At 42.5% G+C, this 21,986-nt stretch overlaps 1 protein-coding gene across 4 annotated transcripts in view; it reads right to left on the bottom strand.

The window, feature by feature from the left end:
- TIMD4 (T cell immunoglobulin and mucin domain containing 4) overlaps positions 1 to 21,986 on the bottom strand; it is an 88,470-nt gene that overhangs the window by 17,108 nt on the left and 49,376 nt on the right. For all 4 annotated transcript variants that reach the window (XM_070517160.1, XM_070517161.1, XM_070517159.1 and 1 more), the window contains exons 7-9: positions 9,350 to 9,688; positions 6,571 to 6,828; positions 5,456 to 5,539 (exon numbers count right to left, since the gene is read on the bottom strand). In XM_070517160.1, coding sequence (XP_070373261.1) covers positions 5,456 to 5,539; positions 6,571 to 6,828; positions 9,350 to 9,688 — 681 coding nt within the window. The remainder of the gene's footprint in view (positions 1 to 5,455; positions 5,540 to 6,570; positions 6,829 to 9,349; positions 9,689 to 21,986) is intronic.

The following is a 21,986-nucleotide window of genomic DNA, read 5'->3' as shown; positions in this document are numbered from 1 at the left end:
GCTCTTTTTCAGTCACAACTTGATTTCTAAGCCTAAATTATAGGGAGGACTCTACACAGACTGAGTGACAAAACAGCTGAGAGGCAGCAGACGCTTAAAGATGTCCACCCACAGGAATCAAACCAATAATTGAGAGTTCTACAGAGCCACCTAAAGAGGAGTCAGTGAAGGCTTTCAGAATCTCAGATTTATTCTAATAGTGAGTCGAGAATTACTACCATGAGATTTTAAAAGCTTCTGTAACTGCCCCAAGTTTGTAATTTTGTCACTCACCGGGTGTTTCCCTCATGTGATTAGCAGTTAAAAAACCCATAAAACCGGGGCTGGCCCCATGGCCGAGTGGTTGAGTTCGCATGCTCCGCTGCAGGTGGCCCAGTGTTTCGTTGTTCGAATCCTGGGCGCGGACATGGCACTGCTCATCAAACCACGCTGAGGCAGCATCCCACATGCCACAACTAGACGGACCCACAATGAAGAATATATACAACTATGTACCGGGGGGCTTGGGGAGAAGAAGGGAAAAATAAAAAAATCAAAAAAAAAAAACCCATAAAACCAAAAAAGTGCCCATGTGCTTACAAGGAACAGCGAGTCAGCTGGGAGCTTTTGGAAGCGGCCCTGTTCTCTGGCTGGACTGGCCTAACAACGAAGGTGCGTGAGTAGAAACACAGCAGAGATGTAAAGAAGGGAGGAATCAGGAATCCGTCACGAAGACTATTATCTACTAATCAGTAATCATGTATGAGGTATTTTTCTCACGCATTTCCTCACTTAACAGCTGTATGAAATAAATACTACTGTTATCTCCACTGTATATTTGGAGGAAACTGAGATTTAGAAAAGGATAGAACAACTCACTCACCTGAGATTCTAAAAGAAAAGAAAAATCCCAGCACAAAATGGCCGAGCTGGGGTATAACCCTGAGCCTTCAGACTCCCCAGCTGAGCTCTTTTACCCCCACCCAATGCTACCCAGAAGACTGTGAGGAGAAAAGACGAGAAATAAAGGATCTGGGATATTGTTGAGGCGGTGAAAGTGAACCTGAGGCATAATCAACAGAGGACGGAATCCCAGGCCACCCGATTTTATTTAGGAAATGACATAGTCATGTGGCTCTATTGCCTGGCTTCAGAGCCCCGACCCAATAGAGACTGGGTCTTTAGGGAGTAATTTGGGGCCATTTCACACATTTCTGCTGCCAAGCCATAAATGAAATTAATCCTCAGGCTGGACAGAATGATTTGAGCTCCTAGAGAGGTAAGGGTTTGTATTCCCCAACAGACTTCTTTAGCTGTGCGGGAGAATCCTAGGAGAGTTTTTATTGTTGCTGTTGTTATTGTTAATTGTTTGTGTTTGAATTGCGGTTCCTAACCATTTGGGGCTTTGCAGAACGCTTGAAGAATCTAATTAAAGTCCTAGACTTCTCCCCCCAGAAAAATATATATGCACACATACACACACGATTATATATAGAATTTCAGGGTGCCCGCCCCCACCCCCTAGCTCATTCACAGACAGCGCCATCTAGGAGTGCATGGACACAGTTTAAAATCCCTGAAACCTGGCTGGGAGTCCCAGCTTTCCCTCTGCCCAGGTAGGCGATCTTAAGCAAGTCACTCCACATCTCTGGACTCCATTCTAGGCAGCCACAGAGTGGAGGTGAAGAACTGCCACTCTGGGGAATGGTAATTTTAGGGAATAATAATTTTTACAAGGTTCTCTTGAAGGATTTAAACCAGCCCTCAACTGTAGAAGCCTTGCCACCTAAAAATTACATGAAGAAATGAGGAGGGAACTGGGGACATTTAGCTAGGGGTAGAGCACCCCACAGAGGCACGCAGGCCCTCTGAACTGGGTTGAAAGCTTTTTCATGTGGATGGAGAAGAAGTCTCACTCTGGAAGTGGCTCAGAGGGGGAGATGGGGTGGAGGGGAAGCAGCATAGCTTGATGTTAGTGTGGCATCCGCGTTGAACAGGCATGGGTTAAATCTAGGTCTGTCATTTACCAGACAAGTTATGCAACCTTCCTGAACTCTAACATGGAGGTGATAATCATGTCTAGCTCGCAGGATTTTGCGAAAAATCAAATGAGGTAATGCATGTAAAGGGCACAGTCTTCAAACAAAGATAGACCTCAACAGGTGTTATTTTCTCTAATAAACTCTCTGACTCTCCATTTATTTATCTGTAAAATGGAGATAATAGCTGTACCTGACTAGAAGGTCCTTGTGAGACTTGAATAAGAAAACATATGTTAAAAACCCTTGGTACAGGACAGAACACATAGCTAAGTCCTCAGTGGGTGGTGAGTGCCGTTCTTATTAGGAATGTCTCATTATGAAATCCAATGGGAAGAGAAGACAGTAAAGGGAAAGAACATGACTGTTCACTTCAGACTGGAAGGCAAGGCGAGATCAAATAAGATCTAAGAGCATGGAATCAGAGCTGGACTTCCCGGATCTGGCACCTGAGAGCTACGTGGCCTTGGGAAAGTTACATGAAATAGGGATACGAACATCTGCTAAAGAGGGGTTGCACAAACGGCCCCATGAGGATAGCTTGGCATTGTGTCAGAACATGATACATGCTCTATAAACTCTGATTTCTTCCATAACGAGTAGATGTTACACGGAGGCTCACAGACCGCCTTGTGACAAGCTCCTTTTCCGCAGTGCAGCCTATGGCTATTATAGCAGTGTTCTTTCTCTCCTGGGATTTGTCAAGGAGGATTGAAATGAAAATTATCAGGGATATTACAGAAGAGGGTAAAACATCAGATGACCTCTTGCTCTCCTGCAACTCAGTCTAAAATAGTCCAAGATTTAAATGGCATAGATGATAACATTTTGAAAACTCCTTACCCACTCTGCATCCCTTTTCTAGTTGCTACCCTCTCTTTTGCCAGAAAATAGCCCCCACCCTTACCCCATCCCATGGACAAAGATTTGGATCTTCAGTGCCTCATTTCCCTTAGGTTTTCAACAACCAGTCCAGATTTTCTGTCTTCCCCCTGTACGAGTTAGTGCCTGCCAAAGCTTTTCCACTTTAGAGCGTCCTGGCATTTCGTCTTGATTTACAAGCTTCCTTCAAAACCTATCCCCCTTGCACTCCCTCTTGTCTGTCCCTTCCAATTCTATCTTCTGAGCCTCTATGAGTGATGTCACATTGCCTCCTTCACAGAGTTAAAGGATGGCTGTTTTCTGGCTAATAAACCTATGGAAAGACACTCAAACTCTCTGTTAATCAGAACAACAAAAGAAGGAGATGACATTTTCTCAGAAGATTGAAAACAATTAAACCAATGGTCATATCAAGCGGAGGGAGGATATGGGGAAGCAGATACGCTGTGGGTGGGAAAATAAATGGGCACAGCCTTTTCAAGAGGACAATTTGGAAATAGCTATCAAATTTAAAAGTGCACACTTCTTTCAGCCTAGCATTTCTCCCTCCGGGTCACCACCCTAGCTAGAGAAACACTTGCATAAACATGTAAGGCGGCACTCACACACAAGGATGTTCACTGCAGGCTACTTATGATAATGAAACATTAGAACAACCTAACTGACCCTCGTTGGACAATGGATACTGTAAGTATCTGTAGCATAAAATTCCACCCAGCAATTTAACATAATGGTGCAGATCTACATGGACTGAAGAAGAAGGCGGGCCAAGGCATAATGTTAGGTGACAACAACAAATGCAAAAGGCTGCATACAGTATGATAGCATTTGTTAAAAATTCACACACAAAACAAATTGTCTATTTCTATATCTGTGCACACACACAAGGGAACAGAAAAAGATCTGAAGAATGATCATTTCAACTAATAGCAGTGATTATCTCAGAGGAGGGGCTGGGATTAAAGACAGGGAGTCAGAGAGAATTTTATTTCTGTCTTTTTTTATGTAATCCTAACAAAAATACATAAGTGTGATATGTGTGTAATTTAAAATAAATTAGGAACATTTTGAAAAATGAATGCGTGATTTTCCTACTAGCGTTCCTAGCTTCAAGTCAGAAGTGGCTGAGGAAGAAGGGGAATCCCAACAGAGGGCTCGAAGAAATGAGTGGAGGAGGAAGCCAGCACAGATGCTTTGGGCATGTTTCGCTTTCATCCCAGCTTGCGGGAGGATGTAAGACGTGACCACAGTGGAACCAAAATAGCTGAATCCCAAGACAAGCAGGCAGATGACAGACTGTTCCCATGGCCAAAACAACCCACTCTCAGGAGCACAGCCCCCTTGCCTCTTGGCTGAGGAAATGTCACCAAGTCACTCATTTCCCACATCGATGCCTGGAATGTTGACTGGAGAACCCGACATTTGCACCCAGGAAAAAACAAAGGAAAAGAGAAAATAGGAATAGGTAAATATTTCCCTTCCTATTTTTGGTGCCACCCTCTCCCCTAAACCAACTTCTGTCATTAGAAAGAAGCGCTAATGTTTTCTGAGCATTCAGTACATGGTGGACACTGTTCTAATTGCTCTACATGCATTCTCTCACTGAATCCTCAGAAGGAGACACAGGATACATGTTACTATTATTTCCTTTTTACCAACGAGGAAGCCAAGGCCCACAGAGATTAAGTAACTTCCTCAAAGTCACGCAGAGGCAGGATTTGTACCCAGGCAGAATGACGCTAGAGCACACACATGAACCGCTCTACTGCACTGCCTCCCTATGTTGTACTATCACAAGCCTTGATCTCTTTGCACCATAGGTGTCTGTTTTCCTCTGCTTGATTATAAGCCCCATTAAGATAACATCTATCTTTTGAGATGCTACCATTTGAGTGCTTACTATGTACCAGGCATTTATCTAAGACCTTTACATGCATGAAGTTATACAACTCTACAACAAACCTGGGAATAAACAGACCAGAGACCCCCAACAAAAAGGAGTAGAGCTGAGAGTCAAGCCCAGGCAGTCCTCTCTAAATCCTTAGAAGAGTCCTTAGAAGAGTCCTTAGAATCCCCAAGGATGTGAAACACATCTTATTTTCAAGGCATTCTATGACCCTGGGCCCTAGTAAATCCTAAAGAAGTCTTAATGGATGGATCAAAGGACGAGTGAATGAAAGACTTCTCCCTCCACTGTAAAAAGCCGGTGAGGTCAACAAAAGAAGATTGATGTGCTTGGAATTATCACGAGACAGCTAAGCACTACCTGGCTTGGAGTGGAAGGGCAGATATTCCAGAGATATGCTATCATGGAGAACTGCACGAATGAATCAAGGTTGGTGTCTGTCTGTCTCTCTCTCTCTCTCTCAAAGCCACAAGAATGAATGAACCACAATTGAATGAACCACAATGAACCACAATGCTACCCTGACACCAGTTTGTCCTAGGTGGGCTTCATGGCACAGAGGACCCAAAAGTTATCTCTAGTCATCTGATTCAACAACATTTTATTCTCCTTAATCCAAGGGATGAGGAGAGAGTGTGTGTCCACAAACCTTTGGATGTGAGTAAGGCAATGTCTCCAGAAGTCACCTCGGTGATTCTCTGGGAGTCACTGGAGGGAGGGAAAGTTTCTGATTCTGGAAGAGAAAAAATGTGTGATAAAAGGCAGCTAAGAAAGCCTTCAAACCAACTTATGATTGTTTCCCAATGTTCTTTCCTCAGAATCAAAGGTTGAAACATGGTGGGAGCTTTGATAAGCCCCCATAAGTAACAGAGCTAGTAACTCAGTGAGAGGTCCAAGGTAAGGATCAAGAAGGATTGAGGAGAAAAAAGAAAGAAAGAAAGAAGAAACAAGGGTAGAACCAGTTCATCATCAAGGGATATTTTAAGGCCTCTAGAGGACTTTGCTCAGCCAATCTCCAATTCCCAGGCAGAGATTTAACCCCTGGCAGGAGGGAAATAGAGTTTGACCCGGGGTGACTTTTCCTGGTTCTTTAATAAATGTCTCCAAGACTCCTGGAAGGTCAACTGGAGTGTCAAAAAAGCTGACTTTTCAAAAACACAAAAGGAAAAAACAGACAAAGAAAGGAAACCATAAAACAAAGAAAAGGAACAGTTTAGTGAAACCACATCCTCAATGACACACACACACAAATGCAGTTTAGGTTGAATTGTATCCCCCCCAAAATTCACATGTTGAAATTCTTACCCCCAGTACATGAGAATGTGACTATATGTGGAGAAAGAAGTAATTAAGGTAAAATGAGGTTATGTGAATGGGGCTAATCCAATGTGACTGGTATCCTTATAAGAAGAGGAGGTTAGGACACAGACATGCACAGAGGGAAGACCACGTGAAGACACAGGGAGAAGATGGCCATCTATAAGCCAAGTAAAGAGGCCCCAAAGGAAATCAACCCTCCTGACACCTTTATCTCAGACTTCTAGCCTCCAGAATAGTGAGAAAATAAATTTCTGTTGCTTAAGGCACCCATTCTGTGGTATTTGTTATGACAGTTCTAGAAAACTAATGCACACACACACACACACACACACGCCCCCAAGAGCAGGTCTCTGGACTGCCCCGTTCAATGGGAGAACCCTGTTCCAAGAGAGTAAGATACATATGACCAGCAGAAGAGAAAGAACGGCCAATTGTACCACATACCTGAAGGGAGGGTAGGCCCCTCTGTGGGAGGTTCAATGGTTGGAAGCATTGTGGTTGCCTCAGGAAGGGAGCTCAGTGTTGTCAGAGGGCATGTGGTTGCCGTTGTTGTGAGGGCAGTGGTGGTTTTTGTCTCAAGTGGTGTTCTGGTTGTGAGGGCAGGTGTCGTCATGACTGTTGTTGGAAGCACCGCTGTGGTTGTCGTCACAGCAGTGGTGGTGGTTGGATGACGGGTTGTTGCTGACTGCGTGGTTGTTGGGGCTGTAACCAATAGAAGAGATGTCTGGTATCAGGTGGAGATGGAGGAAAAGGGAAACAGTACAAATATATCTGGGATCCATCCATTTCTCTGCATTCCTGCTGCCCTCACCTAGTCCACTAGCTGGGACCATTCTAGTGCCCACAAAAATTGGGTTTCTTGCCTCTATGCTTGACCTTTCTGATCCGTTCTTCACACATTGGCTATAACAATCTTTTAAAATGACAAATCTAATTATGTCAGTCCCCTGCTTAAAACTTTTTACTGGATCCTCCTTGCCCTTAAGATAAAGAATCCACCTCCCCACCTCAGCCTACAAAATTCCACCTGATCTGGCTCTTTCTTTCCAATCTCCTGTCAATCTACTCATCTTACTTTTCCCCCAGTCCACTGGCCTTTCTTCAGTTCTTCGAACATATTAGGAACCTTCTGTCTGGAGGAACTTTGAACCTACTGCTTCCTGGTCTCTCTCTTCACTAGGCTAACTCTTACTTAACCCTCACCTCTCAGCTAAAAGGGCACTTCTGCAAGGAGGTCATCCATATTATAAGAAGAATTAGGTTTCTTGATTTTGAGCTCTTGTATTTTACCTTGACAACATTTATAGCATTTCATAACTACACATTTATCTGATGATTATTGTTTAACACCTGCTTCTCCCACTACTCCGTTAGACCCAGAAGGGGAAAATCTGGTATTTATTTTGTTCTCTGCTACAAATCTAACACCTACCACAGTGCTGGCATGTAGTGGGTGCTCCATAAACATTGCACGAATGAGTGAAGGAACAATTGCATCAAAAGTGAGCCCAAACACAAAATTCCAGTCAAGCAAGAGAAATAAGCTCTAGAGATCTGCTGTATAAGATTACACCTATGGTTAAAAATAATATATTGTACACTTGAAAATTTTTTAAGGTAGGGTAGAACTCATCTTAGGTGTTCTTTTTACAATGAAATAAAATTAAAATTAAAATCTGAGAAAAAGTGAGCCCAAAGTATGCAACATGGCATGAGAATGTAGTCTCTTTCAGATATTAAAGATTAGTTCATGCCAACACCACTCACCCTCTAAGGATTTGAATTTGGGTTCATTAGCCACAGTTATTCTATAGATACCACCTTCTCTTTTCTTTTTATTGCAGTAACATTGGAGTATAACATTATATAGCTTTCAGATGTACATTATACCACCTTCTCTTAAAAATGCCAAATTTCCATTAACTCTAATGGACCAAAGAGACACTATTAGTTTCAAGTAACTTAGAAATGACCCCATAGAGTATTGAGGTCAACAAGCATTTTATAAAATAATATCTGGTTATACTAGGCTTGAAAAAAGAAGATTCAGATTGGCATCATTTAACTTCAATAGATCAGAATACCTGCTATCTCAAAGTTGCTTCGAGAGAAAAATATACTAACGTGTATGAAAGTTCTCCACTTAAAAGCATCCACGTCAGTTGTTCTCAAATTTCAGAGTGCATTTGAGTCACTGAAAATCTTGTTAAGTGTATGGCTATTTAGACCCTGCCTTCCAAGATGCCAATCCAGTTAGGAATAGAGCTCAAGAATCCTCCATTATTGATGCAGATTGAAAACAGAGCTTCTTTTGAGAGGCTCCATTCCAGCCAAGCAGGAAAGGTGATTATTGTTAGCGTAATTCAACTGTAGCCTGCCCTCCATGCAGCTTATATCTTTAGGAATTCCACCATATTCCAAATGTTATCAAAAGCAATGATAACAACAGAAGGAAAGAACACCTGAAAACTGCTAGGACTCTCTCCAAATGCCATGCCCTTTCCCTCTGCCAGAAGTTGCAAACGATCAGCTTACGAGCTGAAGCTGACCCATGGAAACATTTTATTTAGTTTACCCAGTATTTTCTTTAAAATTTTGAAATTTTTGCCAACGTGCAAAAATCCATATAGTTCACACAAAAGTTGAGAGATCTGTAAACACCGGACCCAAATTTCTGCAAGGTAACAATCCCCTAGATAAGAAGCAGCCGCCCTCCTCAGATTGACCCTGCAATTCCCTGCTTCCCTTCCCCAACCCCCAACCCCTACTCACTCATTTCTGTGGCCTTCCTGGCCCACATGGGCATTGCTTCATACCGTGGCTCCTCTAGTCATAGCAACACATCTCAATTTTTTTTTTTTTTTTTTTGAGGAAGATTAGCCCTGAGCTAACATCTGCCGCCAATCTTCCTCTTTCTGCTGAGGAAGACTGGCCCTGAGCTAACATCCGTGCTCATCTTCCTCTACTTTATATGTGGGACGCCTACCACAGCATGGCTTGCCAAGTGGTACCATGTCTGCACCTGGGATCCGAACCAGTGAACCCCAGGCAGCCGAAGTGGAACGTGTACACTTAACCTCTGCGCCACCAGGCCAGCCCCGCATCTCAAATTTAATCTGCCCACTCTTTGCTTAAGCAGCTACAGCCTCTCCAACATCACCCACTGAATCCATTAACCACTAAGTCTCTCCTTCCACAGACAGGAGACTCTTCAAGGGCTCACCTCTCCTCAGCAGCAGACGAATGTTCTTCTTCACATCGTTGAACCAGCCAGGCACCTCTATGCGGCAGCAGTACACACCGCTGTCACCTTCATTGGTGTTGAAGATGGTCAAGGACACATCGCCTCTCTTGATATTCCCCAGGAGTTCGTATTTTGACGACTTCCTCGAGAGCACACTCCCCCCGTCGGTGTGGAGGAGCTCCTCATTGCATTTGGAGTTGGGACACTGGCCTTTGCCCCAGCACATGCTGTTGCTGCTCTCAGACCAGAAGGAGTGCATACAGGGCAACGTCGCAGTCTGACCCAAAGTCGCTGTCATGACAATCTCTGAAGCTGAAGCTGTGAGGAAAGATGAGAAAACTAGGTCGTGCAGTACTAAAATCTCTCAAATATGCCACACAGGGATTGCACAGATAGATGCTTCTAGGCAGATGAAGAGAGTCATAGTGTATCTGTTTCTTTCACCTAAATTCTGATGTGCCCTTCGCTGCTGCTGAGCTCCTGACTCTACACCCTTCCAGCCTCCAAGTGGAAACAATTGACCCACCTGAGTCTCTGAACTCATCTCCACAGCAAGACCTTTTTGATGACTTAAAAACTCTCATCTTGAGTACTATTCAATAAACCAATAAACTCTCCAGTGAAAAATCCTGACCCTTTAACCCAATTCCACTAACTCATGTAAACAGGTCCAAAACCAGCACTCTACCCATTGTATCTCAATAAGCAGTGATCATGGACTACTGACGAATGCCTCAAATGGGTCTCCCTCTGTCTTCCAACCCAGAGAGGACTATGGCAGGAAGATAGGCTGTTGAATTATATTCTATTGTCCTTCTCTACTTGTAGTTTTAGAAGTAGAAATTAATTGCTTTGGACCATTTATTTGTTGTTAGAGAATATGAAATTAGGTGGAGTTTGAGGATTTTTTAATGTTAGGACTGGAAGGGACCATAAGAATGATCTAGAATCGCAGCTGTGACATATGAAAATACTGGAGGGTTAGTTTTTCCATGTTAGATATGTGAGATGGAAGGTATCACCATTTCTAAAATAAAGTATCCATGTCCCCCAACTTTGGCTACTTATCAGCATGACCTAGAGAGCTTGTTAAAAATACATATTTTGGATGGGGCTGGCCCAGTGGCATAGCAGTTAAGTTCATGTGCCCCACTTCGGTGGCCTGGGGTTTGCTGGTTTGGATCCTGGGCATGGACCTACGCACCACTTATCAAGCCATGCTGTGGCAGGCGTCCCACATATAAAGTAGAGGAAGATGGGCACAGTTGTTAGCTTAGGGTCAATCTTCCTCTGCAAAAAGAGGAGGATTGGTGGCAGATGTTAGCGCAGGGCTAATCTTCCTCAAAAAAACAATACATATTTTGCGGCCAGCCCTGTGGCCAAGTGGTTAAGTTCATGTGCTCCATTTTGGTGGCCCGGGATTCACCAGTTCGGATCCTTGGTGTGGACCTACACACCACTCATCAAGCCATCCTGTGGTGGCACCCCACATACAAGAACTAGAATGACCTACAACTAGGATATACAACTATGTACTGGGTGGCTTTGGGGAGAAAAAAAAACGGGAAGATTGGCAACAGATGTTGGCTCAGGGCCAATCTTCCTCACCCAAAAAAAGCATACTTGAAAAAAATACATATTTTATTGTCCAACCCAGAGTTAGAATCTCTGGAGCCAAGGCCCATGGAAATGTATATAACCGAGTTCTCCAGGTCATTCTGATATCATTGGCCACTCATCCTGGGTTTGAGGATCACTAGACAAGCTCTCCTAAGGTTACTTCCATCTTTGAGAATCTGCAAAACATTTTCACTGTTGCAAATGTTAAGCCCACTGGTTTAATTGAGCATCAGCGATTGTTCTAAACCAAATAAAAGCTACTGAAGTGAGAGCCAGGCAGGCCAAAGCTCCAAATCTTCACGATACATCCTGCTCCCTCTTGGAACCTAGGTCTCTGCTCATTATTTTCTCCAAAGTACCCTCCTGTGAGACTCTCTATTCACAAATCTTGTTGACCCAGTAGGCTAAATTGTATAAAACACGGCCAGCAGCACCCTGTCCCTCCCTGACCCAGGTGTCAGGAACATCCAGATATCCTTCTCTAAGAGAAGGCAGGCACAGCCCTAAGAGTCGCTCACATAGCAAGCAGAACATTGTGGTGCCTGGGTTTTTCACAGTTGGCTTTCATGATGAAGGTCATTCCAAATTCAGACCAGTCTGCAGCCTTCCCTGAACTCACAGTCTCTTTGCTTTGCCGCCGTGGAAGTGTTTCCCAGATTGTAAATGCTGTGGAATCCCATTTTGCCCCCGAGGAAACCAAGAGAAAAATAAGAAATTCATTGTCTTCACCCTCAGCTGTGTTAGCAACACAGAAAACATGCACCCAGACCTATAACTTCTAAAATATGAGTTAGTTCCTATGAATATTTGGTAAATTAATTTTTTCAACGTGCAAGATTTCTCCTAGAGATTCAAGAGCTTATTTTCCCAAGTATCATAGCATAGAAGGAAGTAGGCTACTACTCAATAAGGAAAGACACGAGAGAAAAACTGGCAAAGGACTTAACAGGCAATTCATAAATGAAGCCAGTAAATTTCTTTTACTAGATTGGCAAAAATTTAGAACACTGATAATATCAAGTGTTGGCCAGACAGAGATCTAAGAAATGACTTAACCTACTGGAGTGAAATGGGGTGTGAATTGGTACAGTTGTGCTTAGGGGTAATTTGGCAGTTTCTGTGAATACTCAACATGCATGTCTCAGATAAGCCAGAGCAATTTCATGTTTTATTATTTACCCCGGAAAAACACACGTGTGCAAGGAGACCTATTTGCAAATGTTTACTGCAGCCCTCATAGATATGTGAATGGAATGAACAAGGTGTATATGAGAAGTGGCTAAACTATGGCGGATTCCCTCCGTGGAATCATATGTAGACAACTAATAGGATTAGAGAGATCTATATCAATTGGCATGAAAACTCCAAGCCTCATTAATGTATGAAAAGGGCAAATTCCAAAGCAACGCATAAAATATAAAACCATTTTGTAAAATAAATAAATAAGACAGTTTGCGTTTTTTTGTGGGCACAGACACATGAAGGCAAATGCATGTAGAAGTGGCTGGTGGGATGTACACCCAGCTCCTTGTGTCAGTCACCTCCATGATCAGGGGAAAGGGACTGGGCTGGGGGTAGTAGTCAAAAGGGATTTTAGCTTTATAACATTTTCATTTCTTTCACCAAGGGTGTTTCTGTATTATTCATCTGATCAAAAATTAGTATTAAAAAAAAGGAAGCAGGCAATTTGGTGTGGCAGAAAAACACCCATTAGGCTTATGTTAAAAACCTCATTCTGCCAGCCACTGCTTTTGTGTTCTTGGAGGAAAGGCACAATAACCCTGCCCTCATTATTATCATAAGACAAAGGACAGAGAGAATACTGCCCTGAGGTATAGTTCTAAGCATGAGATGAAGTAGAAAATGCTACATGAAATTAATAAAGAATTCGTACAAGTAACCAAGCACTTAGAATGTAGAAATAGGACAGGAAACTCTTCCTTCCATCTGCAAGTGTATACTGGAGCAAAGGAATTGTTGATATCAAATCAATTCCCCTTTCTGGGGAATTACCCAGGATCGTGGGTTCAACCTCAGTTCTGCTGCCAGCTTGGTTCTTTCTCTAGGTGGGGACCTTAAGAAAGACCCTTCCCCCACCCAGGTCTCAGTTACACCTTCTACAGAGAGAAGGATTTGATTCTGCATCTTTTAAGAGCACATCCAGCTCTGACTGATCCTCGGTGATTCTCTCTCTTCTGAATTGGTCATTTTAGAAAAGGTACAAATGGAGAACTGACAGTTCTGCAGGTGCCGCCTCCTTCAAATAAAGCTGGAGAAGCCCACTCAGTCAGCATCCAGCCAGTAGCAGGGAATGCGGACACAGACTCTGGCAACTTCCAGCATAACACAGTCCTCCACACCTCAAATTCCAAGGACAAGACAAAGAACAGTAAAAAACGTTGATGAAGAAAGTGACCGGGACTGCTTTCATTCCACTCACTCCTACAGAGTATGTGGGGAGAGAGGCGGCTAAGAGAATTAGCACAAGGGGACCAGTTCTCTGATGAGCACTCCAGGGAGGACAGGAACTCACAGCAGAAACACCTACAGTGGTCCCAAGGCCACGGGTGCTCAGGAAGAGCCTGACTCAGGTGGAGACCTGAGGGTGTGCGGACTCATAGAGGAAAGAAGGACAGAAAGAACAACCTGACAAAGGGGTGGAGAGAACACATTTGTTTTCCTTGGAATGTAGATGTTTTCTCATGAAGCACATTTGAAAGATTCGTGTGCCCTGTACCACCAGGGAGGCAACGGTCTGAACTGGCCCAAACTGAGTGTGTCCATTTGTGTTGTCCAAAACCTGGAAACAATGTGCAGAAAAGAAACCTCACCTTGAAGCCTCATCCCCAGCAAAATAAAACAAAACAAAAAGCAAACAAAAACTCCTGAAAATAAAGAGAAAAAAAAGAATTATAATAAGAGCTCTTCCTGGAACAAATTGCCCCAGCCCTGACTGTGCTAATAACACTGCAGATGAAGTTTCTTTTCCCCGCTTCATCTGACCCCTTATTCCTGTGTTTCTTCTTAAATTGTCATTTCTTATATGAACACAAATTACCCCACCCTAAAACCCCCAAAGCAGTCTCAGGGTGAACCTTGTGAAACAAGGAAGGAGAGAGACCCTCTAAAGAAGAACACCTGGGGGGATGCCAGCAAGAAGTGGGCTTCTCTCTCCTGAGGCCCAGTCAGCCGTGGAAAGCCCTCACAGGGTGCCAGGCTGTCCAGCCTCGTGAATGGAAGGTTTCAGAACACTTACTCAGATAAAGCCGCCCGAGCTCAATCAGCACCCAGAGAATGAGAGGCTTTTCGGACATTTTGACTGTTGGTAGGTCCCAAGAGTCTGTCCATCTGTCCAAAGTCCATTTCTTATACTCCAGTTAATGCTGACAGGGCGGGACCTTTAGTTTCATTTCTCTTTTTGCCTCCTAACCTTCCCTTTCCCCCATCCTGAACGTCCTCCCTCAATCTAGGACGCACGATAAAATGTGCTAAGCACTTTTCTCCTGGCCACTAGGGTGAGTGTGCTAATATGTGGACTGATGGTGTGGGTGGACATGTACTCCTTTGTCCGTGCACGTAGGGGTATTTCCTACATGTGCATGAGCATCCATGTGTGTGCCTGTGTGTATGTGCATGTGTAAGCTGCACATGAACCACGATCCACCTGGCTACTGTGCAGCTTATAATAAAATGCAATTAACTCTCCCCATGGGTAGTTGTTTACACGTGGACTCCTCATAGGGACCCAGGGAAAGTTAGATGGGAATGTGGCTCTGCTCCCATTCTGGGCTTTCCCTCGCCCAGACCCTTGGCCCCCGTGCCCTGATAATGGAGAAAGAAAAGCAGAACCATAATCAACCGTCATATAAACCAGAATCACCATTAGACTTTACTGGACAAGGAAAGAAGAGGCTCGATAGAGGAAGAATGCTGTGGTCATCACAAGACAGGCTCAGGCAACTAACAAGCCCAAGGTCTGGGCCCAATGCCCGCACTTGTTAGTGAAGCCAGTTGATGGGGAAGAGCACAAAAGATGCTTCATGAACCAGATTACAGGGCTTGAACTAAATGATGTTTATAACCCTTGGGGACTCTACAGAATCAGTGATATATCCAGGACCACAAAACCAATTAGAGGAGGAATCAAATCAATGCTCACCAACCAGGTGTGATTTCTAAAGATTTAGATTACGGATTTATATCATCCCCGTTGGTTATTGAATGCTTAATTATAAGCCAGGCACTCTGCTAAGTGATATAGATGTATTATTTAATTCTTACAACTCTAAGAACTAGATAATATTATTTTTCCCATTTAACAGATGAGGAAACTGAGGCTTAGAGGAGATACTTAAATGGCATTCACAGCTAAAAGGTTGCAGAAACAGGACTCAAGCCCCAAAGTTCCTGATCACAAAGCCCATGCTCTTAATCCCCACACCCTCCTTTGACCTGTGATCCTTAGCGTCATGCAGCCAGAAGACCAACCACACCAGCAGCCAGCTCCTACCCAGCCCCAGAGAGGGAATTTAAGAATGCACAAATGTTCTAGGTTTAAAAGAAAAAATCCTCATTTGATTGTAACCCGTCAAACAAGCCTCAAACATTCAACATTGCTCACACTGAAGGTATTGGGGAAAACACAAATATTGGGTGAGGTTCTGGACTCAGAGAAGCCAGAAAACAAGGGGATAGAATGAAAATAGAGGATTCAGAGAAAATCTTCCTGCTGAATGTCCACTAAACTGGGGGATTTAATCTCTGGATAAACTGAATGGCCCTAATAAAACGCTTACAGATATCGATATTTGGGTGTCCCCCAACAATCCCGCACCATCCCCTTCAATAAAGTCACCAGTGCAGGAGCCGCAGTCATGCACACAGCATTCCTAATTAGGTTTCATGTGTCACTGTAAATATGAATGGATACCCGAGGATCACTAGACGTTTAGGGAAGGTCTTCAATGTGAAAAAGATACAAAGACAACATCCAAGATGGCTTTTTCACTCACATGTCTAACAAATTGATAGAATGACTAGAAGAGCTAGAGGCTGGACAGACAACTCTCTCTCTCCAGGTGGCCTTCCCATAAGGCATCTCGGGCTTCCTTACAGAATGGCAGGCTCAAAGCAGATGGGTTTCTTACAAAATATCTGGATTTTTCAAAAATGAGCGTTCCAACAGGCTCAGGAAGAATCTGCATTAGATGTGATTCAGTATCGTTTCCACTGTATTCTAATGGTCAAAAAGCAGGTTATAAGGCCATCTCAGATTCAAGTAGAGGCAACAATACAAGGATGTGGATACTAAGAAGTTCATTGGTGGTGAAGGGAAGCATCTTTGGAGACTAGTTACCATAACCACCAAACCGGGCTGGAGCAGAAGCGCAGGGGACTGAGGTTTGGGGTGGTGGTGGTGAGTATAACTGGTAAGATTATTTCATGCTTTTAGGTATTTTGGAAATAGATTTGAAAGGTCTTTGACAGATAGGTTAGAACGCTCAGGATGAATTTTGATGGACACTTGAGAAATCAAGAGAAGGAAAAAATGAGGCAATTAGTACAATTAGAAAACATAAAATGTTACACAAGAAAGAATATGTAATTATAGTTCTTGAAAGTATTTGTTCAATGTGAAAGATAATTATATGCTGGTAATAATGTAAACTGTAGCTACTGGATTAATGCAAAATTGTGACATGACTGCATTGGGAAGATGGGCAGAGAAAAAGTGGGATGGTGGTACAAGAAAGCCAAACTCTATTCACCCTTAAGGAAGGTCAATAGATAATGTCATAATTGATTGATCTGACAATATCAGTATAAGCACATTATTAGTAATATGGAGGGAAAAAATAGAAGAAAAAACTCCAAAAAGTTTAAATTTTATGGGAAGGAACTGACTACTTTTTAATTATAAGCCTTTTAGAATAATTTTACTTTTAAAATGTACATAGTGAGCACACCTAGCACCCAGATCTTAATTTCTAAATACCATTCTCCAGTAGAGGGGACCAGGGCTCCTTGGAGAAAGGGCCCTAGGACTGGGGCAGGAAATATTTAAAATGAGTCGGGAGCATCTCGTTGGCTAGAAAGTATAGAAGTACTCCCCCAAAACCCAACAATGATGGGACTGTTAAGGGAACACAGGGAACAAAGGAAAGAGCTCCCAATGACCAAAGTTGGAAAAATCTTAGCAGCAAAATAAATAAAGTAGTACTGGATAATAACCCAAAGGATAAAATAAATATCTATGCCGCTATAAATAAGTGATTGAATCAAATAAGTGGGGGAGAAGAGATAAATCTTCCGTCTAGAAGAATTCCAAATAATTTATGCTGATACTCCCTCCTCAAAGACATGATGCATAACTCCCACTCCTGAAGTATGAGCTGGACACAGCGTCTTCCTTCCAAAAAAAATAAAGTGTGGAGAAGGAGGAAAAAGACTGACCTTACAGTGGAGAGACATGGCAGGCGATCAAGGTCAACATCAACAGAGATGAATCGTGTTGACGGTATGCAGCCTTGACACAATGTGATGTAAATGGCATTTTACCTCTGTGGTCTTCCTCCTAAGAACCATAATCCTAGCGCAATCATGAGAAAAACAGCAGACACAACCAAATTGAGGGACATTCTACAAAATATCTGACAAGTACTTCTCAAAACTGTCAAGGTCATCAAAAACAAGAAAAGTCTGAAAAACTCCTATAGCCAAGAGGAACATAAAGAGATATGACAATAAAATGTAACATGGTCTCTTGGATAGAATCCTAGAAAGAAAAAAGCCAACACATAAAAACTAAGGAAATCTTTGGACTTTGGTTAATAATAATGTACCAGGATGGGTTCATTAAGTGCAACAAATATACCACACTAATATAAGAGTTAACAATAGGAGAAAATAGATGTGGGTTGTATAGGAACTCTCTGTATTATCTTCCTAATTTTTCTCTAAATCTAAAGGTATTTTAAAATAAAGTTTGTTTTTCTAAATGTACATATTCTTTTATTTTAGAAATGCAAATGTTAATAGTAACTTGATATCTGGAAGGGGTCACACACTGGAAAAAGATACTAAGCTTGGTTTTCTTCTTTTTCTAACTTAAGGTCCATGGACAGGCTTCAGGGAATTCACAAACATTCTAATAGTGGATGTTCACTTTGTATTACTGTATTAAAGCATATTATTCTTGAGAAAGGGTCCATAGCAGTTCTAGGTATTTCATGTCTTTGCCGTCTTCTTTTTCTGCATATAGAGGTTTGCTGCTGGAGGGCCAGTCCGCCCTCATTCTCAGCCAATGCAGTGCATGTGAAGTTGATTTCATTCATGGCCATGGTGTTTGGCTCAAGGGTGGACAAGTCACCCAAACAAAGCCGAAAATACAATCTTGGCACATTTACTGGGACTTTTGAGAGATAGAAACCGTCCCTATTTTCCACTGGTCTTTGATCTGTGAGGATATGAGCCAGAATTTTAGACATTGTGCCACCAATGAGTGAAGTCCGCCTGATAAGAGAACCAAACAGGCAGAAGGCAAGCGGAGAAATAGACAAGCCTAGGTCTTTGACAAGCTTTCAGCACCTGAAACAAGGCACATCAATGTGCCAATAAACTCTCTTTTGGGCTTAAGGCAATTTGTGTTGGGTTTTCAGTCATTCGGAATCCAAAGACCCCAAGTTCTTAAACCTAGAAGCGCCTCTACATAGTGGTAATTCAGCTGGATGGCTGAAGTTTTTCCAATCTTAAGAGTTTACACTATTATCTGGTCTGACTACCTACCTCACCAAACACCTGCTTTCACTCTCAGCTTTCAATCATTCAGCAAGTGCTTGTCAATCTATGTCAATCTATCAAGGCATGTGGGAATTCTGCTAGGCTCTGGGAATAAAGACAAATAAGGCACAGATCCTATCCTTCAGGACCTGAAGGTTTCAAATCTTCAAGCAGAGAAGGTATTATCAGGCCCCACGTTGAAGATAAGGCCACCAGAGGCCAGAGAAGATGAACGACTCTTAAGTAATAGGAAGAAAATAGAATCCAGGTTTTCCAATAAAGAGCTCTTTGTGGTCACCAGTAGTTCCCATCTGGTAAATCCAGTTAGATGTAATCCCACTCATTCATTTTTACTCATTCAATTCTTCATCAATTATAGCAGGAGTTAGTAAACTACGGCCCGTGGACCAAATCCAGCCCACCACACCACTTTGTGAAAAAGAGTTTTATTGTAATACAGCCATGCCCATGTGTTTACATATTGTCTATGGCTGCTTTCACACTACAACGGCAGAGTCGAGTAAATACAACAGATACTGTGTGGTCGGCAAAACTGAAAATATTTACTAACCGGTCTTAACAAAAAAGTTCGCCAACCCCTGAACTATTGAGGCCATGCTATGTGCCAGGCACTGCGCTAGGCGCTGAGACTGCAGTGTTAGATCACCGTTCCTGTCTTCCATAAGCTCACGGGCTAGTGCCTCCTAGTGGGAGAAAAGCAAGTTAACAGACGATTCAGCATGTGATAAGATGTGACAGGGAAAGGACAAAACACTACGGGACTGTTGGGAAAAGATTCCTAGCTCAGTCTCGAAGATGGAAGAACAGAGTCAAGGACACTTTTTGGAATAGACCTAAAGGACATTGGAGAGGGTCGGGCAGAGCGGAAAGAATTTCAAGGAGAGTGAAGAGCACGTAAAAGTTCAGTGGTGATAACAGCAAGGCACTTTAACTGAAGAATTTCTGCTTTACAGGTGTTTTTTATAGTGTTTAAAAGTAAATGTAGAACTTAAATGTTCTTACTAAAACCAAAAGTTAAATGAGGAAATAAATAGAATAAGATAAAACAAGTTTATATGTAGGTCAACAATAAAACGATGTAGTGATCCAAGGACTATGATTGGGGTATGTGTGTGTGTGTGTGTGAATTTCACTCTGACTGGACTTCAGATCCAGGGAAGAAGTGAGCGTGCCGAGCAAGGGGGCTGGAACACAGGCCCGGGGCAGACCGTGAAGGGCCTGGTGATCCACAGGAAGGAGTATAGGCACTGTTGAGGGCAACGAGGAACCCATTTTTTGCAGATGATGATTAAGCCTAAAAGTAAAACCTATAAAAGAAAGAATTCCACAATTGGAAGCATTTTCGTTAAAATGGTGTCCAGAACTAACCAGTTGTGTAAGATCTCTAAATCTTCTCCAGCGTGGCCAGTCTATGACTACACATTCTCTTGAGGTCAGGAAATGACTTCCACCTGGAAAGGGGGCTATTTTCTGAGTTCTTTTAGTGGGGGCAGAAGGGTGGCCTCTCCTGCTTATTGCCAACTATAGAAGTCTATTCAGCAAATTTCCTTTTACTCTGACCCTTGCATCAGCTTTCTTATTTTCTGTGATTTCCTGTGGGATGGGAAATCAGACTGCCAAGGATCCATTTTGATCACATACCAGCTGTGTGGCTATGAGCAATTTACTTAACCCCTCTGTGCTCAATTACCCCTCTATAAAATGGACATAATAGTACCTATATCTTGGATTGCTGTCAGCCCTAAATGAGATGGTCCATGGAAAGCATTTAGCAGAGTACAAGGCAAATAGTAAACACCCAACAAATGTTAGTTATTATTCAAGTAGTTGTTATTCAGGTAGTGTTAGAGGAACACAGATAAAACAGATGATCTGTTGTGTTGGATGTATCTTGTCACTGCCTGTTCAACATCCCTTCCTTTGTGAAACCAACCCGTCCCCAGTCTATGTGGATCTGGTCCGGCATATGAGTAGAGCGGGCATATGCCGTAGTATAATCATTCATTTTAACCCCTTCCCTTGTGTGGATTGATACAAGGCAAAAAAAAAAAAAAAAATAGAATGCTTCACTTGGAAAAGCTGGTTCAATCCGAAACACGGAGAATCATGAATCTTGGAAAAGAAAGGCAAGTAAAGGATCACTAATTTACATATCTATCCAAAGCTTGACATACGTAGCCAAGCTTCTGCTTGCATATTTCCTTCCAAGTAGTCCATTCTACCTCCATACATCCCTAGTTGTTAGGCAAATGGAGAAGAATTAATATTCACTAAGCTGTGGCTATGTGCTAAGCCTTGTGCTAGGTTCTGTTCACATATAATCCTGACAACAAATCTGTAAAGGCATATTACATTTTACACAACACATACAAGGAAAGAGAGATTGGAAGATGTTAAAAACAACTCAAAATATAGTCAGAATGGCTATAATTAAAAAGACGAGAAATAACTATTGGAGAGGATGTTGAGAAAAGGGAACCTTCATACATTGGCTAGTGGGAATGTCAACTAGTGCAGACACTATGGAAAAGAGTATGGAAAATCCTCAAAAAATTAAGAATAGAACTACCATATGATACAGCTATTCCATTTCTGTGTGTTTATCCAAAGAACATGAAAACACTAATTTGAGAAGATATTTGTATCCCTATGTTCATTGCAGCATTGTTCACAATCGCCAAGACTTGGAAACAATCTAAGTAGCCATCGATGGATGAATGGACAAAGAAGATGTGGTGTATATAAACACACACAGACAATGGAATACTACTCAGCCATAAAAATGAAATGTTGCCATTTGCGACAACATGAATGGAACTTGAGGGTATTATGCTAAGCAAAATTAATCAGACAGAGAAAGCCAAATAGCGTATGATTTCACCCATAAGTGGAAGATAAAAACAATAATGATGGGGCCGGCCTGGTGGTGCAGTGGTTAAGTTCACGTGCTCCACTTTGGCAGCCCGGGGTTCACTGATTTGGGTCCTAGATGCAGACCTGCCCACCACTTATCAAGCCATGCTGTGGCAGGCCTTCAACATATAAAATGGAGGAAGATAGGCACAGATGGTAGCTCAGTGCCAATCTTCCTCAGCAAAAAGAGGAGGATTGGTGGAGGATCTTAGCTCAGGGCTACTCTTCCTCAAAAAAAACAAAAACAATAATGACAATAACAAGCAAACAAACACATAGATAT

This window comes from Equus asinus, chromosome 9, assembly GCF_041296235.1.
Source record: "Equus asinus isolate D_3611 breed Donkey chromosome 9, EquAss-T2T_v2, whole genome shotgun sequence".
In the NCBI taxonomy this organism is placed as follows: domain Eukaryota; kingdom Metazoa; phylum Chordata; class Mammalia; order Perissodactyla; family Equidae; genus Equus; species Equus asinus.
This window is presented reverse-complemented; position numbering and strand designations above follow the sequence as displayed.